Source organism: Equus caballus, chromosome 14 (genome assembly GCF_041296265.1).
Source record: "Equus caballus isolate H_3958 breed thoroughbred chromosome 14, TB-T2T, whole genome shotgun sequence".
NCBI classification, from domain to species: Eukaryota; Metazoa; Chordata; class Mammalia; order Perissodactyla; family Equidae; genus Equus; species Equus caballus.
The window spans coordinates 73,650,304-73,671,995 of NC_091697.1; the positions used below are offsets into that span (position 1 = coordinate 73,650,304).

At 41.5% G+C, this 21,692-nt stretch overlaps 1 protein-coding gene across 5 annotated transcripts in view; it reads right to left on the bottom strand.

Moving 5' to 3' along the window:
- Nucleotides 1–21,692, bottom strand: part of KCNN2 (potassium calcium-activated channel subfamily N member 2) — a 406,407-nt gene that overhangs the window by 118,712 nt on the left and 266,003 nt on the right. For 3 of the 5 annotated variants that reach the window (XM_070234440.1, XM_023617854.2, XM_070234438.1), the window contains exons 3-5: nt 14,718–14,926; nt 12,608–13,875; nt 11,900–11,995 (exon numbers count right to left, since the gene is read on the bottom strand). In XM_070234440.1, the coding sequence (XP_070090541.1) occupies nt 11,900–11,995; nt 12,608–13,875; nt 14,718–14,739 (1,386 nt within the window). In that variant the 5' untranslated portion in view covers nt 14,740–14,926. Of the gene's footprint in view, nt 1–11,899; nt 11,996–12,607; nt 13,886–14,717; nt 14,927–21,692 lie in introns of those variants that run through there. The other 2 variants (XM_070234439.1, XM_070234442.1) reach the window with 2 other exon arrangements.

The following is a 21,692-nucleotide window of genomic DNA, read 5'->3' on the forward strand; positions in this document are numbered from 1 at the left end:
TTACTGCTTAATTTTTGTAAGTCTGCCCAAATGCATTTTCATTAAGCATCCTCTTTGACATTGACAAATGAGAACAAATAGTGAGGTTCTTGACTAAAATGCTAATAGGAAGGAACTAAAATTCTATTCAAAATATTTTTCAACAACAGCATTAAAATTTGCAATATTACCCACAGGTTTAAGCAGTAAGCTAAAGCTTTAAACTAACAGCATATTTAACTGAATAAATATATCTTAGGCTATTGTTGCTTCAAAGGAAAGACAGCAAGTCATGCTCTTTGATATAAGAACTTTTCCCAAGTATGGGAGGATTTACCAATACGAAAATTGACCTATGGCAAGTTTCTAAAAGTTGAGACATTTAGTCTTAAAATTTCATAGCTAAATCCAAATAAACTAAATTAAGATCTCAGTCAACAGCTTTGCTTTTCTTATATGCCTAGAAGTACTAGATACACCTTTGAAAAAGCATAAGGTGACTGTTATGAATCCCAGAGCCATCATTTTTATGTCACATTATATGCACGCAACTTCAGCAAATACTCAGCCTAATTATTATTTTTCAATATTTTGAATAATCTGTGACCTTAAAAATGAATCCAATACTAGGATACAATTTCCCTTAGCCACTCAGCAAAAAAATAAGCAGTTTAGGGATTACTACCCATGTACTTTTTAATCCTCATGACAATAGACACTATTCTCAGAAAAGCTCCACCCAAGGTCAAAACCATGATAAAGATACCATAGCGCTTAATGCCTCCTCCCCCAAATTCAGTATGTTTGTGTCAAAACTAATATACAAATATTACGTGGAATTTCCTTGGAAGACCAAAGCTTCCTGAAAGAAAGACTACCTCAGTGACCAAACAATGAAGCTACATATCTAAATTTCAATAGTCAGAATACTTGGAAACAAGCCCATCTTAACACCTCCTGGATAACCATTATAGATAAATACATAATTGGGTAAAAAAAGCTCGGAATATTCAAGAAAGCAAAGGACAAATTATAGATGTAGAATACTGGCTGTTAAAACTTGTCTACATGATTCAGTTCAAAGTTTATAATGTCTGAATCCCAATGTGTTTTATAAATTCAAAAAGCAAAGTTCAAAACTCCCCCAACAATAACACATTGTTCAAAACGAGAGACTACAAGAATATACACTCAATTAATGATTATTTGAAATGAAACGGAAGAGAAGATGTAAGCTCTCTGATAAAAAGCAAACCCAATCACGGTACCAAGAATATTTTGAGATGTTACTTGTCATATTTACACACAAAAATTCTTCTCAATTCTTTCAGGCCACTGCTCTCCCACCACGATGGTTGGGGGTGGTAGCATACTAAACAAATCTCACCAGAGATAAATCCAGTCCAGAAAAAGAAAAAAAAGGTTTTTATTTAAATGTCCTACAGACCTACAATGCATACCAACAGAACTGCTGTCAATTAGTCTTTTACACACGTGCCTTTGGCTGTTTACTACCTTTTAACCTTTCAGCGGGGGTTTATTCCAGAATTTTCCATTATCCAAATTATTCCCTTTGCTTACTTTTCTGAGTGCCTCACTTAACTCTTTTAAGTCACCAGGGTCCTAATTAGTGATGAGGAGATGTCGTCAGCTGTGGCCTGGAAGCCTGAAGGAGTTAATGGAGCTTGCCGAGAGCCTTGCTTCCAGCCTGAAGCCACACCTATGGCAGGTGCATGGAGAGAACGACTATTTTGGTAAAACCGTTAGCCATAACGTTACAGTACTTTAACACTAGTTTACTAACCTGAAACCTAACAGCCAAAGTGGACATTTACCTCCTCAGATAGCCAACTCGCCCACAGGGAGAATCTGAACTAACTCAGTTTAAAAAAAAACCCAAAAACAAAAAACAAAAACTGGCTATCTTTAATACAGATCAAAGCTTTTATTTAAAAAAAATGAACACACATATTCCAGATTAAGTGTTAATAAACTAAAGAACACTGTTCGAATGCCCACTTTTTTTCATTGTTCCCTCTCATAAGCCTTGTAAGAAAAGAAAAAAATCAACACTGTCTCCCAAAGCCCAGAGAGGCTGGGCTCCAATTCCTCCCCTTCCACCCCAACAAACCCCAAAATAGCTAACAATAACCAGCAGCTGACACCTAAATAGCCCTCACCACATGCCAGGCAGCCTCTAAGTGCTTTGTATATATATTAACTCAATCCTCATAACAACCCAATGAGAGAGGCATTCTATATTCCCCATTTTACAGACAAGGAAAGTGAAGGACAGAGAGATTAAGTAATTTGTTCAAGGTCACCCAGCTCACTAGCAGCAGAGCTGTGTGTAAACCCAGACAGACTGGCTCCGGGAACAGTGCACAAAGCCAGGAGGCCATGCTGCAAAAAACAGTCAACAACCCAAAGGAGGGCCTGACTGCTCTGCTCAGCAGGAAAGTCTGGAGAGAAATTTCAGAAATTATGGATTTTACAGCTTCTCATAATAAAACCGATTGGGAACATTTGGAGACAAAGTTACCTTCCAATACTGCTTTCACATTGTTGCTATATAAACTTTAATTATTCAACAGGGATATACTTTTATAAACCTGGTTAGCCAATGTTTAGAAACCAAGATCATGGAGAAACAGGAAGGTACAGGAGACTACAGAGCAGCAAATTCCAAGATTTACAAAGCAAAACCGTACTCAAAATACTAAGCGGTAAATTGGATCTAGACACTCCAAAAAATAATCTCATCAGTTACTTAGCTAAATGGTTTGTGAGCACTCTAAAAACAAAAAGAGTGATATAAGCTTTTGGGAGGATAATCTGACAAACTATCAACTGTCTTAAATAATATTCCTCAACTCAGTAATTTCTCACTTGGCAATTCGTCCTTAGGAAATCATCAAAGATGCTTGCAAAGGTTCCCCTGCAAGAGTATTCATCATAAAAATGAATTGAAATAGATTCTTTCTAATTTTTGTTAAGTGTCCCAAAATAAGAGAAAGGATAAAATTGATTACAGTTATACAATAGAAAAGAAACTGGAGCTATTAAGAATGTTCAATGGCATAGGGAAATCAATAGAAAATTACAAGAAAAGAATATCAAATTTCTTTATACAGATATACAGCAAATAACATGTCCATCTACTTTGTATACATTATGACATAAGTAATAATTACCTCTGGGTAATGATAGTAACATATTCTTTTTCACGTTTCCCTATGTTTTATAAATTTTCTAACATGAAGAGTTATTAAATTGATAATCTGGAGAGAAAACCAAAATTTTTAAGAGAAATGGCATTTGGTCATGAAGCCTACATTACAACGCTTAAAATGATGAGCACATCAGTCTTGTTTCCTTCTTGGATATCGTTAATAGACGGGAAGATCATAAGATTGCAGTTCACACAGAACACGTGGATTTCAGCAAGGGATCTGACAGTCCTCAGGACACTCTTGGAGAGAAGTATGGGCTGCCTGATAGTCACAGAGCTGGTATTACTTGAAAGGCTGTACCAATTATCATGGATGAGCAGATGGCAACAACAAAAAAGGTCCTGCTTCTGAGCTCTGACCGCAGCTCACTCACGCCTTGAGCACAGCTTCTCAAAGCACACTTTTCAAACTCGCGGCTAGTGCAAAGCTAGGGAGAAGAGTTCAGTGTGTCAACAGCAGCTGTGCAAATGAGTAACAGCTAGTAATACTGACCACATGTCTGGAACAGAATTTAGCGCTAATTTGAAACCTTGGGTCTTGCCAATTCCATAGCCCATCCATCCAGACACGGGATTTTCCGAACCTAAACAAGCACTTGTCAAAGAAACATCAGAATTATGATTCAAATGATTCTGATAGGCTGAAACACTGGTCTGAAACCAAGATGCTATTTAACAGGGTTAATTAATGTGAAGCCATACATTCAGTTCAATAACAACTTTACAAGTGTTACTTGGCAACTGTTCATGTGAAGCAATGACGATTTTGGACTGAGAACGGCCAGTATCATGTGGCGCTTCTGATGAAAAGAGGTAACAACCCCACTGGCAGATCCCATCTGAAAGTACTGGGCACATTTCTGACCTTTTTATTTGAAGAGGGAATTCTACAAAACAGAGTAAGTCCAGAAGCATGTGATCAGGGACATTCTAAGTTTGATCAGGAATATTCAAAGAAACTGGGACTATTTCATTAGGAGGGCATTTAAAGGGACCTAACCAACGTTTAAATGTTTGCTCTATGATTCTGCAAAGGGAGGATCAACTTATTCTGTTATACTGGAAATTACAGTCTGTCTTCTGTCTCGACCACTCCACTGACACTGCTCATCAAGGTCAGCAATGACCTTCAACTTGCCAAATCCAAAAAGCAATCACTTATCTACCCCACATTAACAGACTTTGCAGCATTCAATACACAGCACCGTGCCGTCCTTACAACTCTCCCGTCTCCACCTCAGGGACAATTTATTCTTGGCTCTTTTTTCTAGTTCCTCCTTTACTCAACCTTTAGACATCAGAGGTTGATCAACTGTCAACCTTCTTCTCATCTCTTTATTCTCAGTGATTTTGTAAATTCCTGTGGGTTTAAAAGGTCCGTATGCAGGTTACTCCCAAATTTAAATTTCTACTACAAACCTTTCCTCTGAACTCTAGATTCTCTTGTATAATCAGAAGCATTTCAAATGTATTATGCTAAAACAAATTCCAGATTCCACATCCAACCCATTAATTTGAGTCTTCCTTCTCAGCACCATACACTCAGTTGCTCCAACCAGAACCCTGGGAATCATCTTTGCATTGTCTCTTCCCCTCATCTGTCACATCCAACCCACTAGGACGTCCATTCTACCTCTAACATGAGTCTCAAATCAGACCACTTCTCCTCATCTCCACTGATGCTACCCAAGCCAACTGAGCATCATCTCTCACTATAACGTGGTTGCCAAGAGCCTTCTAATGGTCTCCAGACCAATTTCCTCAAAGCATCAATAAAAGGTCTGTTTACTCAGTGAGTTGGATCATGACTCTCCCACGCTTTCAGTTCTTCAATGACTTCCCCCAAATACTTTGAAAAAAAATCCAAAAATCCTTACTATGGCTTCAAGACCCTTCAACATCAGAACCCTGCATCTCCTCCTGCCCCATCCAGCGCCATTCTCCCCTACTTGGGCCACGCTGGTTTGCTCTCATTTGTTTAAGTGCAGCAAGCTCATTTTGGTCATGAGGCATTTGCACAGGTTGTTTCCACTCTGCCAATAGCTGACCACTTCTTTTCCTTTATGCCTCAGTTTAAAAGTCACTTCCTAGAGAGTGCTTCCCTAGTCCTTCTGTCTGACACGTACAGCCCTCAGCCCCCAATTATTTTCTATCTCAGCCCTTTATGTCCCCTTCATGGTACTTATCACAACTTCCAAGGATTTTGTTTCTTTAACTTTTGCCTCTCTCCTTAACCCCACATGCTTGGAACGTCAGTTCCAAGAGGGAAGGGACCTTCCTGTTGTATTCCCCACTGTATTTGCAGAGCTCAGAAACTTTTTAAATGTTGAATATGGAAGGAATAAAACCTCGCCATAAGGAAAATCTTCCTAAAAATAAGAGCTGTCCGGCAATGTAACAGACAGCCTAGTACAGGCGAAACGACAATCACGGGAAGGCGGTTCAAGCAGAAAGTGGATAATCACTTTAATCAAAGATGACATAAAGGGAGTTCCCATGCTGGGGGGATTTGGGGCCAGAAAACAACTCAAGTCCCCTCCACGCAGTTTCTAGTTTCATACATAAAATACTTAAGGAGTTTCAGGTTAAAAATACACTCCCAAAGTAGCAAACCATTTTATTTCCTAGTGAGCAGAAATTTTCTCTAAAACAGGCCCACAAAACCACTTTATACCTTGGCCAAAAGCAACTTCCCTGAAGTTAAATCAGTGGAGGCTCCCTCTGTCCACCCTGTCGTATGTGCTTTGGGACGACGACAGCCACAGAGCCCTTCTTTCCCAACCATGCAGAAGGTGGCCCAGAAACAAGTTGGCAGATGAGGCAAACCCACTTAGGGTAAACCTAAAGTTCCACTCTTCATTCATTTGTGATGCCGCTCTGTAAACACACCGGGATCACTTTATGTAGTGTCACACCCATCAATAATGCAGAGATCTTTACACAGGCAGGTGGAGAAAATGAGTCCTGAGTGATTTCGTTACTGCAGTGGATACACGAAGTGAAAGGGACTGAGAGTCTCATTACAACTGATGCAGCAGGTGCTGGCAGCAGAGCCACCAGCTGTGAGCTGACCACCACCCAACAAAGCAATTCAGGCACGTTGTCCACCTCACTATCTTTTGGAGTCTTACAATCAACCAGTACGTCTCCTCTGCCTCACAGATATAGCAGAGACCTAAACACCAGTCTAAGACCATTCCTTCCACTCTTTTAGCTTCCTTCATCTTCACCAACTTCCTCCAATTTTTTTAACGTAAAAAAATAAAAACTTGGCAAATATTTGCGTCTGATGGCATATTTACAATGATTATTCCATTTGTCAGTAGATTAGAGAATACACCACTAGATAACACAAAAGGTTGCAAATAAGCCCATGAGGCCATGAGCTTTAGACCTTAAATATTTTTTCTCCAAAAGAAAAAAGTTCAGGAAGATAGCAAACTTTTTAGACTTTAAAAAGAACAAAGATATTTAAAATTCTTTTTTATAACATCTGATGTTAACAATGCTATAGAGGAATAAGGTGTGGGGAAGCAGGGAATATAAACTCTGAGGACCTCTCTGAAGGGCTGGTGGGCCACACCTTCCCATTTAAAATGCAAACTCCCTTTGATTCATCAATCTGACTCTGGATATCTACCATATGTATAAACTCTAATTAGTAGATTAAATTAAGTATACAAGAATGTTCATTTTTAGCATTGTTTATGATAGCAAAAACTAGAAAACTCGAAGTGTCTATCAGTAAACTACAGTATATCCATAAAATGGGAAAATACACAGCTGCTAAAAAAGATGAGATAGGTGTCCATGTGCTGATGAGGAAAAACTTCCAAGATATATTAAGGAATAAAAGCAAGGTATGGGGGACTGGCCTTGTGGCATAGTGGTTAAGTTTGCATGCTCCACTTGGGTGGCCCGTGGTTTGCAGGTTCGGATCCTAGGCGCGGACCTAGCACCACTCCTCAAGCCATGTTGTGACAGCATCCCACATAAAATAGAGGAAGATTGGCACAGATGTTAGCTCAGTGACAATCTTCCTCAAATGAAAAGAGGAAGATTGGCAACAGATGTTAGCTCAGGGCCAATCTTCCTCACCAAAAAAAAAAAAAAAAAAAAGGCAAGGTATATGTGTATCTAAACACATCTAAATCTTCATTTTTAAAATTCTGGAAGAATGTATGAAAAACTTAAAAGTGGTGGTCTCTGAGAAATAGGACTGAAATTTATTTAAAATTCTGCTGTACCATTTATTTTTACTCTGTGTATTTATTACTGTTTTATTAATAACAATAACAGCTATATGCAGTGCTTTCTGCATGGTCTGGAAGCATCTACTTGCTCTTTGCAGGAGTGGGAAAGTGAGCATCCTTTCCCAGCCTCCACAAGGCAAGCCAGAGTCTACTAAGTGGGCTCTTCGCCACCCCTCCCCAACCAGTCCAGGAGCTTGCACAGGTTGCTAAGGCCCCTGCCTTCACTCACTTTTTCCTCCTTCGTGTGGCCCAGATGTACGAGTAAAGAGAAATTTTAATTTCTATTCTTCCCATTTTAGATCTATATCGTTCATCTCTGAAAAGCTAACTTGAAAGAGAATGAGCAGAGTTATTCCATTGCAAAAGATACCAAAGAAAACTCAGTGTTTCCCCTAATGCTACTTATTAATCATATTATTACCAAAATGAAATCAAACAAAAATGTTTTCAACTTTAATGTATAGTACCTGCCATTCTTCCAAATCCCATGAGAACTAGAAAGATCAGGGTCCAAGGGGCTTCTTTCCCAACTTAGAATCTTGTATTTCCCTATTTCAAAATACTAAACAAGTCTTTCAACTAAAATTGTTTCCACAAGAGAAATTAGAATACATGAAAGTTGAAAAGAGAAAGTGAAATCTACATTCAAACTTTTTGATGTCGAAGATCTTAAAGAGTGTTTGAACTTTGTTTTGTACTTATTCCATCAAATAAATACTTCCAACCCCATGGAGGAGAAGGGAGGCAAAACGGAAAGTCAGAGGAAATTATGCCTCTGCTTTTTCTATTATCTGACCCAAAACATGAGGTGGGGAGGCTACTTATTTAGTACCAATGACCTTTGCAAACTGCATAAAAGCAATCACTATGGTACTTATCCTTTGTCAGAAGGTTGAGATACACAGTCATTTACTAAAGTTTATTTATTTATGGATCATTCATTCATTTATTTTTTTACTTTACTAATGGATATAGAGAGGCCGAATGTCTATTTGAAAAAGTCTAATATCTACTTAGCTGAAAAATTGCTACCACTAAATCTGATTTTGTATAAGCATTCTGACCAAAAAAAAAAAAAAAAAAATGATTTTGTTTTTGGTTGGGGGGTGTAAAAGTAATTAGCAAAATGAACAAACTATAGCCTGGTGCATTGAGCTGTCTGTGGTACTGAAAAATGACACCAAAGCTGAAACGTATCGAGCTCTGTTCTTACAAAGCCTCCCCATCACACTATTTTAATTCAAGCACTTCCGTCCATGACTCACCTGAACCATCTTATTTTGCCAGAGTGTGTATAAACATTTCATAAAAGGTCACAGTGACTTGCTTTCCAAGGTTCTTCACGGAAATGTCAGGGCCTCCCCAAGCTTCGTTAAGCAATTCCGGTGGACAGAGAGCCAGACCGTTGGCTATAACACTTACTCTTCTTGAAGGCAGTGAGAAATCATACCATGTACCAGAAACCCACACTAGCTAGCTCTCACTATCCAACCATTACAGTGATACGCTAAAAAGAAAAAGAAAAACTGCCATTTTAAATTACATGCTACATCCAAGGACATGCTCAGAAAGGCAGCATAACCCCTGAATTTAGTTCCTTAACTCAAAGCTAACCAATATATTTGGAACTCTTAATAGTAAACTGAGAAGTGCTTATCTGGTTAAAATTTAGGAAAGAAACACACCTATAGCAGTGACAGCCGTAAAAAGGGGCACAATTCATCATTTTCCACACATAGATGCACAAGCCTGTGCACTTGGTTTCATTGAGTTTCAGAGTAAAGTATTCTGGCAGCGCCAATGACTCTGTTCTCTGGATAAATTAGAACATTCCTACTTTTTCCTGGTTCTCGATTTCTAGCTCAGGTTCTCTGCATTTATTTGGTCCTCTTCCATTTTATATTTCTTTAAAAAGCATCTCAGATAAGAACTTAGAGCTTCAGCTTGAGGAAGAAATCCCTCTAGATAAAACACTGAGTGCAAAAGCTACATCAAAAAACAACTAAATGATATTACCCAAGCACCTATTTTGAAGTTATCTTAAGTGTGATTGGTTCAACGGACACCATATATAAAATAAACTCGATTTTAGAAATCTAACATTCTGTGATGTTTATATTGCCCTGCCAGTAGAGAAGTTCACTGTGCTTATTCGCCTTAGAGGGCAATCCATGTCCTCATTTTTCTCACCCACGCTATACATACTTTAATCAATATATCTATACATTTGTATAAAAGAAATAGTCCTCAAAATTAGCCAATGAGTGGAATTCTTTCAAGAGCGACATAATCTATAAAAATATGATTTCCTGTATTTTTATTAGTTCCTATAAGTTTCAAGAGTTCTAATACGGTGTTAAATTCTGTTACAACACGTAATTAGCATTTGGTAGCTCCTCTCAGACTCCTATAAATTATTTCAAAAAAATCTCGTAATAATTCTTAAAAAGCCAGTGTTCTCAGGAAGACACTTTGTTCTTGCTGTTAACTCCATCAAATTCTCCCCCATGAATGCTTATTTAGCTGTGTGCTTTTCAGAAGGACTAGGCAATAATATGAAAGCTGATGTTTAATTAAAAAAACAAAAACAAAAACAAACCCCCAGCAAGGTCTCTTTCCAGGATGGATTAAGCAAAACCACTCCGGTCTCTGAGCAAAAAATCTTAAGTTACTTCATTTTTAAAAATACATTAAGAGATTTTAGAAGAATCTTTCAAGTTTAACTCTATTCATATACCAAACTTTTGAATTTAGAGAAAAACCACAGACAAAGAAGTGTCCATGTTTCAGGGCTGTTGGCAAGCAGTAGCTGAGCGCAGCAGGAAGCATTCTGGACTGGAAGCTAGGAGGACAGGCCTGGTCACGCTCTGCGCCGTCTAGCTGTATGTTCTGGCAAGCTACTTACCTCTTCTGACTTCAGGTTCCTCATCCATAAACTGAGCCAAAGGACCGTTAGACCTATTTTGTTCCTTCCAGCTCTAAGTATCTATTCTTCAAGTCAAAATGAGAAGATACACTTATAATGTTTTTTACATTTTAGCATCACTTTAAAATGTGTGAAACAATCTCAAAAGCCCACGATCACTAGTACTGAAATAAAGACAGACCTATGTAAATTATTAAAATTCTAAAGAGTTCAAACGTGTGTTTGCCTTGTTTTGCCAGTGCGGTTTTATTACTTACCTCTAAATATTCTCACTCTTTCTAATTCTCATTCTCTAACCTCATTCCTTCAAAATCACATTCTTCAAAGTTTTTTCAAATTTGAAGGCAAGCTGAAGTAATTTCTCCCTCTTCATTTGGGGTAACGTGCATCTTTATTTTGTTTGGGCAAGAGTTAAAATTGGTTTCTTCCATATCTAGTATTTGTTTGCTAATTATTAACTTAAAATAATTCAACTTATAATTAATACTAAATTGTTTAAATGGAAAGTTCTTTACAATGCCTTAAATTCAAAGGAAACTCCTAAAGGAAATCAGCCTAAATTTGAAGGTTTATTAGTTCCATCAAATGTCTAACAACTGCTCCAGAAAAAATCAGAAAATATATATTAGTGTAATTTCTAAACTGGAAAATCCCAACTTCTCAATTTTTTTGAAAACTCTAGTTATATCAGTTCATAAACTTTAATATTCCTTTGACTGTAGGCTACAGCAAAGTAAACAACTCAAAAGGTGACTCACAAATTCTATACAGAGTATTGTGAAATTGTCAGTAACAGGGAAATATAACAATAGAGTTCCTGGCTGCATTTAAACAAAACAAACATTTTCCTAACAAGACGACCCACAAGGGCACTGTGCTCTGCTCCTGAATGAATTTAAAAAAATAATAATGTAATGACTGTAGCTAACAATCTATCAAACTACCAGATACACAGAATTTATATTGTAAACTTACAACAGAGTTTTTTCTTTAATGGTGGGGGATATAGAAAGGGTTAGAGCTTTTCTCATGTCTTATTGATATATATTTGTTAGGAGTATCATGAGCCTATTTTCTTCTCTAAGCTACACTGTAGAAGATGATACGGATGGACAAGGTCTTCCAGAATGACGCACCCACCAGAAAGATGTGTGTCAAACAGGAATGCACATACACCGCACAGATTAAGGCCTGTACATAAACTGGCTTTCAGGAAAACAAATACAGTGACTGATTTGAAGAAGTGGATCTACCTAAAGAAGAGAGGGGAAATCCGAAGGGTTTAACAATTGCATCCCAGAAACGACTGCATGTTTACATGCTGCACTGTTCTGTTTCGTTTTTAACTTCTTGAAAGAACAGGTGAGGTGCTAACGTAAGAATACAGCATGTGTCTTCTGTAACCTCAAGCAAGGACACAAGGGCTTGGAAAAAGTGTCTGCTGCCTTGCGCCTCTCCAGGCTGGCGGCTCGGCTTTGGGTCATTCATAAACAGCAGAACCGAAGTTACCTGTATTTCCCTGGCGTGGTACACGATGATCAGACCGAGCAAGATGATCGTGGAGAGACTGATAAGGCATTTCAGAGCTAAGGAATACAGCGACGCCTGCAACACAGTCAGACAGAAGCACTTTTAAGAAAGAAGCACTTTTAACCACCTTTCAGGCCCCAGGAGTCAGTCAGTCCCTGGCAAGCAGACGAACTCCCAGAAGGAAGATGGGGAGGGGAGACACCTGTCTCGGCCCTCTGATCTGTCAGATCGCTTGGCCTCAAAGGGAAGCAAAAGGAGAGGAAAGCGGGGAAGGCGGATGGCCAAGCGCATGGCCATGGCAGACCCAAGCGCAGTTCCTGCCTCTTAAAGCCGGAGAGGAAGTTATTCCTGAGTCTAAACGCTTCAGATTAAAAGGGGCTTCCTAAATCCCGAGCATTAGGAGAGGAATAGAGCATGCTTTCCCCACCAACTCCGGGCGCCACTTATTGAATGCGCCCAAACGCTCTGGGCACTCTTAGTGCCTCCAGAACTTTGGCTGCGCGCGGAAAGGCTTCCGCTCCGGAGTCGCCTCGAGAAGTAGCGGTGCTCGCCGTCCCAGCGGGCACCTCCGATCGTCCCGGGGAGGCTCGAGACAGGCAGCCTGGGAGTTCCCGCCAGTGCCCATCCCAACCACGCGGGGTCCAGCTCCGCGGCGCGGGAAGGGTGGGCAGGAGTTTGAGCACCTACCTTGTCGTAGGCGCCCCACGACAGCTCGGTCTCGATGACCATGACCACGATGCCGAACATGCCGAAGATGAGCGCGTAGTCGCTGAGCCGCTTGCGCTTCTCGAAGAGGGCGCGCCGGTGGCCCAGCTTGTAGCCGATGTTCTGGTTCTTCTTTTTGCTGGACTTGGTGCCACTGCTGCTGCCGTGCCCGCTGCCGCCGCCGCCGCCTCCTCCAGTGCTGCCTCCGCCGCCGGCTCCGTAGAGCGCCAGGTTGTTGGAGTTGTTGTGCTCCGGTTTAGAAACCACGATCTCCGGGGCTGAGGACGAAGCGGCGGCGGCTGCAGACGGGGAGGACGCGCCGCCACCTCCTCCGAGCGACGCGGGGGGCTGCAGGGGCTGCGCCTCCGAGTCCATCTCGTGCAGGTTCCGGCGGGACGCGCTCAAGTTGCTGAGCGGCCGCATGACGCCCCCGTTGTACCTGCAGCTGCTCATGGCTATTTCGGTGAAGGGGTTGCTCTCGCGGCGCGCCTGGGGCTGGTGGTGCTGGTGGTGCGCCTGGTGCGAGTGGTGGTGGTGGTGCGAGAGCGGGGGCCCGGAGCCCAGGCTGCCGAGGCTGCCCGTGGGGCTGCCGGCGGGCTGCAGGCTGTGGCACTGGTGGTACTGGGAGGCGGACGCCGGCTGCTGCGCGTACTGCTGCCGGAGCGCACTGGCATGGCTGGACGGCGTCAGCTCGCTCACATTGAGCTGGCTGCCCCGGCGCGACGAGCAGCAGCAGCAGCACGACGAGCCCGACAGCGGCGAGGAGGTGCGGGTCCGGAAGGCGCCGCCGGGCGAGGAGGTGCGGAGCAGCAGGGACAGGTTATCCCCCGCCCCCGCCACCGGGGCACCGGAGGAGGCGCAGCTGTTGCACCGGAGGCATGGGCTGCTGCCGCCGCTGCCCGGCTGCTGGTGCGCGAGGTGCGGGTGGTGGTGAGAGTGCGGGAGGGGCGCGAAGGGCGGGCACGGCTTGTCCTGGCTCTGTTGCTGCTGCTGGCAATGCAGGTGTGAGGAGCGCGGCGGCGGTGGCGGCTGCTCTGAGAAGAAGCCGCGCTGGAACTGCAATGGGGTTTCCATGTCAGGGCTGTTAAAGCTGCAGGGAGACCAGGCGGTGGTGCACCCTGCGCAATGCGTTATGGTCGGGAGCGGGGACTCCTGCTGCTGGTGCGAGGAAGGGCCCATGCCGGCTCCGGTAGAATCCAGGCGGCGAGTCCGATTGGTTGGGCGCACCAAAACAATGGGCATGACATCACCTGCGGGGACCGAGACTGAGTTTGCGGCGCGCGCGGCTTAGGGGATCGCGTGTGTGTGAAGGAGACAGATGCGGAGGGGGGGATCTGCAGGATGAAAACCCTAGGGTGCGCAGGACAGGGTGAGGGCAGGGGTTCTACCTGCTGAATGGGAGCACCGGTGAGCACCACCGGGATGGGGACCCCCCAGGCAGTGCAGCCTGGCTGCAGGCGGAGGAGAAAAGAAAGCGGGTGTCTCTCCTTCCCGTGCCGCCGCCCCGCTAACTAGTGCTGGACGCGCAGTCTAGATCACCTGCGCCGGGCACTGCAGCACTTCGGGCCACCCTAGCCATGGGTCAGGCGCGGGTACAGTGCAGAACCCGAGCCACTCCTGCACCCCCATGCACGCTTCGCAGGGCTGCAATACAGCAGCCCCCTCGCCCCACGCCCACCTCTCCCCAATCGTCCCTCGGAGAGTAGGCTGCCTACTGCCCCGCCAAATAACTGCGGGGTCACCCGCTTTGGATAGAAAAAGTTTGGCTACTGGTTACGCCAATGCAGCAGGGCTTGGGGCGAACCCCGGAGCCTGAGCCCACGTTTGGCCGCTGGGAGATCAGAGCGAGCCCAGCGTCCGGATCTTCCCCGGCCGCTCGGCTCCAGCGCCTGGGCGTCGGGATCGGCTACGCGGCGCTCTCGCCCGACTGCGCTGCAGCGCGGGTAGGGTTAACCGCCTCGGCACCCGGGCTGGGGGAGGATGGGGGCGGGGCTGGAGGAGGGGATCCCCGCCGTCCGCGGGAGGAGCCCGCGCGGGCTTCCCGGGTCCCCCTGGCGGGGGCGGAGGGCTTTCCCCGCTACCGCCCGCTCACATTTGCGCCTTCTGCGGAACATGAGGGGCTGGCGCCCCCGGCCGCCGGGTTCCGGGTTCCGGGCTCCGGCGCTCAGGCCCTCTGGCTGCCCCAGTGGGTAGGTCCGCGGGCTTCTCCGGCCGTAGAGAGACGGCTTGCTCCAGGGTCTGGGGGCTGCTCAGCGACCACCAGCTGCCAGCTCCTCTTCTGTCCCTCTTCCTCCTCCCCACCTGCAGCACAGACACAAAGCAAAGGCGGGTCACCGATGCGCAAACACCGAGCATCTTCTTTGCCAAGACCTGACTGCAGCCGCGGGTTGGAGAGGGGCCTGGCGCGGGCTGATTCACACCGGTAGTCATAGCCGAGCTGGGAAATTAATGATAACTCGTGCTGAATAACGCTGCCCGGGGACAGTGCTGGACCCTGCTTGCGTTAGGTCTAATAATTATTTATTTGCTAATAAACCAATAAAAACATGCATTTTGTGTCTCAAAATTCCCTGTGATGTGTTCTCCTAGACGATATACCAGCACAGAGCGGTAGGGGACCCTTTCCAGGGTTCTTTGTTGCTGCTCCGTCTTAAGTCTTTATCTTTTGTATTTCTTTGCAAATTGAAATTCAAGTTTCCGGAAAAGAAAATGAAATTGGCCAGTTGAAAATTTGTTTCCATTTTAAATTGTGATTTTAAAGCATGATTTTTATGGAAGAGATTATTATAATGAATTAGACCAAGAAATTTAGAGTGAAAGTGGATCACCCTCATTAGGTAATTGGAATTCTCAACTGGATCCAATTTCTTGATATTCTACTCGGCAGCTGCCCTAAACTTGCTTACTAGGTACCTGCTCCTAAGAGTCTCTGTGTGTGTTTTCAATGCCATGGAGTGAATAATTCATTTTAGGATATCCTTTGGACATGGGTTAGACAATTTTAATTTTTTGTACATGCAGGTAAACAGATCCAGAAGAAAAAAGGGAGAGGGTTGCTTTTAGTCTCAAAGTCCTGACTTGCAATAATGAATACTGTCAGACCCTGAAGTTCTCAAAGGTCTGGATCAAGAATAGAATTTGAATGGCTAAAAATTGGAGACAAGATTTTGTTTTTATAATCTATTATGATTTTTGGCAATTCAATAAAACTTGTTTAGAATAATGAAGCTCCTTGAATCTTTGGGGTGGCTGAGTAGATATTGCATTAATTGCGTGTGGAGCATGACTATTAAAAACAAGTCTAACGAGTAATTTGAATTTACAATGAAAGCTTCCAAATTCAGTTATTCACCTTCTAGTGTGAAACAAACTCAAGCACAAAAGCCATTATACATTTGTTTTCACTTTGTAACAAATTATCTAGCCTTCAAGTTGCTATGTAGCTGATTAAGTAAAAAGTTTGATTCATCTTTACAAATCTAAGTACTTCAAAGAAGTGTTATCATGGTAAATTAATATTTTCATTAGCCTTCCATAAATTTAGATGAAAGATTACATAGTCTCCCTCCCCAAATATCACAATAATTGTTACCAGCATTAAATTAGATATAAGGTTCTTGAGTTAGTAAAAAATCATAAGAAATCTAATGGCTGCATCTGCTTTGTCAGACTTTCTCAAATAGCAAATTCAAGGTTCCAAATAGAGGTTGGATAGACAAAATAACAGGAAAAAAATACTGTATCTTTTTCCATGTATATCTCTATGCCTCAGTACAGGAGTAGGTGTGGTGCCATTAATCACGTAGAAACAGAGTGTTCACTGAGATTTACAGCAATGATGTATGGAGTTCCCACTACTCACAAAGGGGATTCAGGCGGAGGATGGGATGCACAAGGTAACAAAGAAATGGAGATTTGGCCCACAGCAGAAGGAACTGTCAGAATACCAAAACTCAGATTAACAGTGCTCCCGCCTAGCCAATATATTGAAAACTCATGAAATATTATAATAATGTGAAACCCACTGTGATTGGAGAGAAAGGAGGGCAAGTCAGTCAGAGATTTATCACCTTTCTGTTAAGGAATCAACTGATCACACGCACTCAAAAAATCATCTTGCTACTAAATGTCTGTATTTGGAGGGTGTGATAATCCTCTATTAGTATGATGATGAAAAACCACAAGATGCCTCAACAACTTTGTTTCATTTTTAATCTGAATCCTCATAACTTTATTATTTGAGGCATCACATACTGTTGGGTTATGACAGGGGTACATGTAAGAAGTTCGTATTTTCATCATTCCTTTTTTCTTTATAAAATTAACAAATGAATTTTAATCTTATATGTAAACTTTTCAAACACGTATACCATAATTTTGCTTTTTTTCCTATATAGGCTTATAGAGATACACACAAAGTTAAGCAGTTAAAGCAACAAAGACAATATTCTTCCACATGGATAATGCTTTGCACATAGTAGACACTCATATTTGTGAGAGTGATGAGGGAAGAAGAGAGGGAGAGAATGAAGAAAGATCACAAAACAAGGGCCTGCAACCTCCAATGAAAAGATTTTGGGAAATTACATTTGCTTTCTTTCTGCCATTAAGATATATAAGTGCTGGAATTTCTCTAGTTTAACACCAGAGGTCATACTCATCCACAAAATGCATTTCAAATGTAATCAATTCAATACCTTTATTTCCAGCATCACTTTTTGTAAAAATTCCCTGTTTTTTCTTATAGATTAGAACCATTGCTTTCCCAGATTTGTTGCATTTCAAGCTCATGAACATTCACATACACATAATACCGCACCCCCTCCCCCACACACACACACTTAATAGTGGTTTTAGAGGAATAGTTTTCCCAGACCGCAGGGCCTTGGGAAGAAGCTTCAGGTTATTTGCACTCCGATCCCTTACTTTATTCAGATTTATGTTATGCCATTGTTTATAATTCTCTTTTTCATAGGAATTATTTGTCTTTGCCATCTCTCTTCATTGTTCCTTAAAAAAACAGGACTCCCTTGAATTTGGATGTTTCTGGTGAATTTCCAAAGGCACAGCAGTTGAGGCAAGGATCCAGGGCATCTTTTTCCCACACTGAGCAGCCTGAGGGAAATTTGACCTGCAGAGTAAATGTTTTTCTGAGCCATTCTTTTTTTCTTTTCCTAGGTGAGTAAAGTATTTGGTGGTGCCAAACACAGAGGTTGTGATAAGGCACACACAGCCTCTCTGAATTTAGTTTGCTCAGTGGTCAATGCAAATCGGGACTCAGGATGGTATCCGAGTTGTTTTCTTAGCACAGTAATAATTCCATGTTTCCTGAAACATAACAATTAAAGGGCCCATAAAAACACTGTTATTCTTAAACCACATATTGTCCTAACTTCATAATAGACTACATTTGAAGAAAATATTAGAATAATAGTTATTACATGTATGTTTTATACTTCTGCATAATGAGAAAGTATCAAGACCTGAATGAGCTTCTTGATGATAGTTTTGTTAATTATTCAGGGACTAATTTTCACACTGGGGCTATTCATTAACTTCGCCAATGTTTTCTACTCTCATCCTTGTCTCCTACCATTTCTCAGCTAATTAGCATATCTACAAAAGTCTCAGCAATGCCAGCAAAAAAAGGTAGACCTTATACCAGTTTTGCTAGTAGAATTGAACTGTTATATAATTAAATATGTAAACAGGTTGAAATTATTGACTGTATAAGTCTTTTTAAAATAGTCTGTGGATTTCATAAACAAACATCCCTTGGCAGCTAGAAACACACACCCAAATCTAGAAAGTCATTAAAGAAAACTTACCGGACAGCACATTCTAGTTTATAGATCAGTTTCTCATGTGTTATTTTATTTGCATCTCACAAGAACCCTTATGGAAGGTATGGAAGGTTTTATTATTATCTCCATTTTACAGGTAAGGATAATACCTGAGATTCAGTCCCACGGCTGCCCAAGGTCACATAGCTAGCATCTAGCGAGGAGGAGCCAGACTTCCAACACAGTCTTCTGAGTCTTTCTGTTTAACACTCTTCTAACCTTTCCTCCATAGCAGAAGAATAACATATTGACTCTATTGACTCATATAGGTTTGTACTCCACTAATAGTCCAGGAATGGACAGCAGTTGCTTATCATTACCACTCACTGCTTTGAATGACCTCATGGACATTTCCTCACTGGCTTGATTGGGATTCTGTGATCCTTAACTATTGTCCTCTTGTCGACTTCATTTGATCAACAGAATAATTTATGAGGATCTAATTTAAGTATGGATGAAATGGCAGTGTTGTATGCATGCAGGTCCAAGGAGCCTAATTAAAAAGTATTTAAAAAAAATAAAGATCCTGCTGTATTCACACACAGTTTTCTACCTGCTTTGCTAGCATCCTGGACATTTCTTACTTTTGGCAACATCCACAGTAGAAGCTGAAGGCCAATGACAAGTACTTATTGGCACTAACAAAGACTGTTTTGTCTTCTTATGTCATAAGAGAGAAACAACAGGATCTAGCTCTTTGCCCTGTGGCTTAGAGAACTTCTCTGTAGTCCCACAGGGATCGAGCCTGGCTCCTTGGATCCTGTATGCTCTGAGTTGTCCTCTCATCATGTCCCCCTTTATGTCAAAGAGTGAGGTAACCAGAGAAAGGAAGCCAGGCTGTCCACCTCAGGTGGAGAGAGAAACCAGTGTGTCTCAAAGAATTAGCAAAAGTGGGACCAAAGATACACAAAACCATCCTAAATACTGAGGTCAAAGCTTCCATTCAGTGATCCCAAAAGCTCCGTGGCTGCTCAGTGCCCAAACATGATGAGGCTACAAATGGTCTCAGAAGTTTCTTTTCCCTCTGAAATCCAATGTATTTTCCCATCATTATTTTTCTCATCTCTTGCAGGATTAGGGCACACATGTGTTAGCTCTTTTTTCTCTTCTCCTGATCTCATCTCTGTGAATTTCATTCCCATCTGTTATTTAGCAACCCTCCATGTTTTCCTTTTTCTCTTCCACCTCTTGCCAAACAGGCTTAGGAAATGTACCTACTACTCTTTGTCTATCTTTATATTATTGTCTCTTTCTGGAACTGTTTGTAAATACCCATCCCCAAATACTTGTCTTAAGGCAAGGAGAGAGTTGGTGCCCATTCATATAAAAGGAAAGAACCATGATTTTCTAAGTTGAATTGAACATAATGCTGTCAGCAACGACACTCTAAATGCTAAATTACCTTCAAGGTTTGCATATTCATCCTCATCTCATAAACCAGGTTTTTCTTAAAAATGACTTTTATTCAATGTTGTTGCAATTTTACAGCCATAAATTTAGTAGCACTTTTTCTCTACTGTTTTAATTAGTGTGCAAGAATCATCCATATGATACAGAATGGTATACAAGATATAACATATCAGGAAAAACACAACAGATATATACTAGACAAATATGATGAAAAATCTATTTCACACAGTGTTTTGCCCTTGCTACCTAGGATGAGTCCTTCTCAAGAATGTTTTAATTAGTTAAAACTATCAGATACTTTCATTCACAAATCAAGTTCTCTTAACAAGGGATATTTCTTGGCTCATACAACTGAAAATATCATAATTAGGAAAGACTTCAATGCTGTTTGATTCAGAGGTTACGATATCAAGAAGGCTCCAGCTACTTTCCTCAAATATCTACTTGTCATTGTCCTTCTTCACACATATTGGCTTACTCCTCAGGTTAATTTCCCTTAAGCTAGGAAAATGCGCTGTAGCAGTTCAAGTCTTCATGTCCACACCCACATCATCCAGAGGGAAGCAGCTCATCCTCTGCCCAAGATTCCAGACAACTCTCTTGACATGTCTATTGAACCAGCTTGGTTCACATGCCCAGCTCTGAACTCTACTTAAAGAATGTTTAAAATATAGTATGATGGGAATGACTCATCAGAGAATCCCAATAAAGAGAAATTATTAAAAAGAACTAAATGGAAACTCTAGAGTTGAAAAGTACAATAACCAAAATGAAGAATTCACTAGAGAGGCTCAATAGTAGATTTGAGCTGGAAGAAAAAAAAATCACAGCTTGAGGACATCAAAAGAAAACTACAGACTGATATTTATCAATATAGATGTAAAAATCCTCAAACAAAATATAATCAAACTGAATACAGCAACATATAAAAATTATCAATATCATAGGAATGTAAGGTCAGTTTAACACCAAGAATCAGTTAGTGTACTACAACATATCAACAGAATAAAGGACAAAAACCATATAATCATCTTGAGAGACACAGAAAAAAACATTTGACAAAATTTAAAACTCTTTCATGATAAACACAGTCAACAATCTAGGAATAGGATACTTTCTCAATCCAATAAAAGGCATCTATGAGGGCCAGCCTTATGGCATGATGGTTAAGTTTTGTGCACTCTGTTTTGGTGGCCCAGGTTCGTGGGTTCGGATCCCAGGCGCAGACCTACACCACTTGTCAGCCATGCTATGGCAGCAACCCACATATAAAATAGATGGATATTGGCACAGCTGAGCTAATCTTCCTCAGCAAAAGACCCCACAAAAAACAAAAAAAAAAGGCATCTATGAAAAATTCATTGCTAAAATCATACTTTCTGGTGAAAAGCTAAATGCTTCTCTACTAAAATCGGAAACAAGACAACAATATCCGTTCTTTCTGCTTCTATTAAATATTGTACTGGAAGTTATAGTCAGCTCCATGGACAAGAAAAAGAAATAAAAGACATCCAGATGGAAAGGAAGAAATAAAACTATTTCTATTCACAGATGACATGATTTTATATGTAGAGAATCCTAAGGAATTCACTAAAATGTTAGTGGAACTAGTAAACAAGTTCAGCAGATTTCTGGATACAAGATCAATATAAAAAAAAACAACGATATTTCTCTACAGTAGCAATGAGCAATTTAAAAATGAAATTAAAAAAATTCCATGTGCATTACAATAAAAATTAATAAGATATTTAGAAATGTATCAACAAAAATGTGAAACTTATACTTAAACTAAAAACTGTTGAAAGAAATAAGTC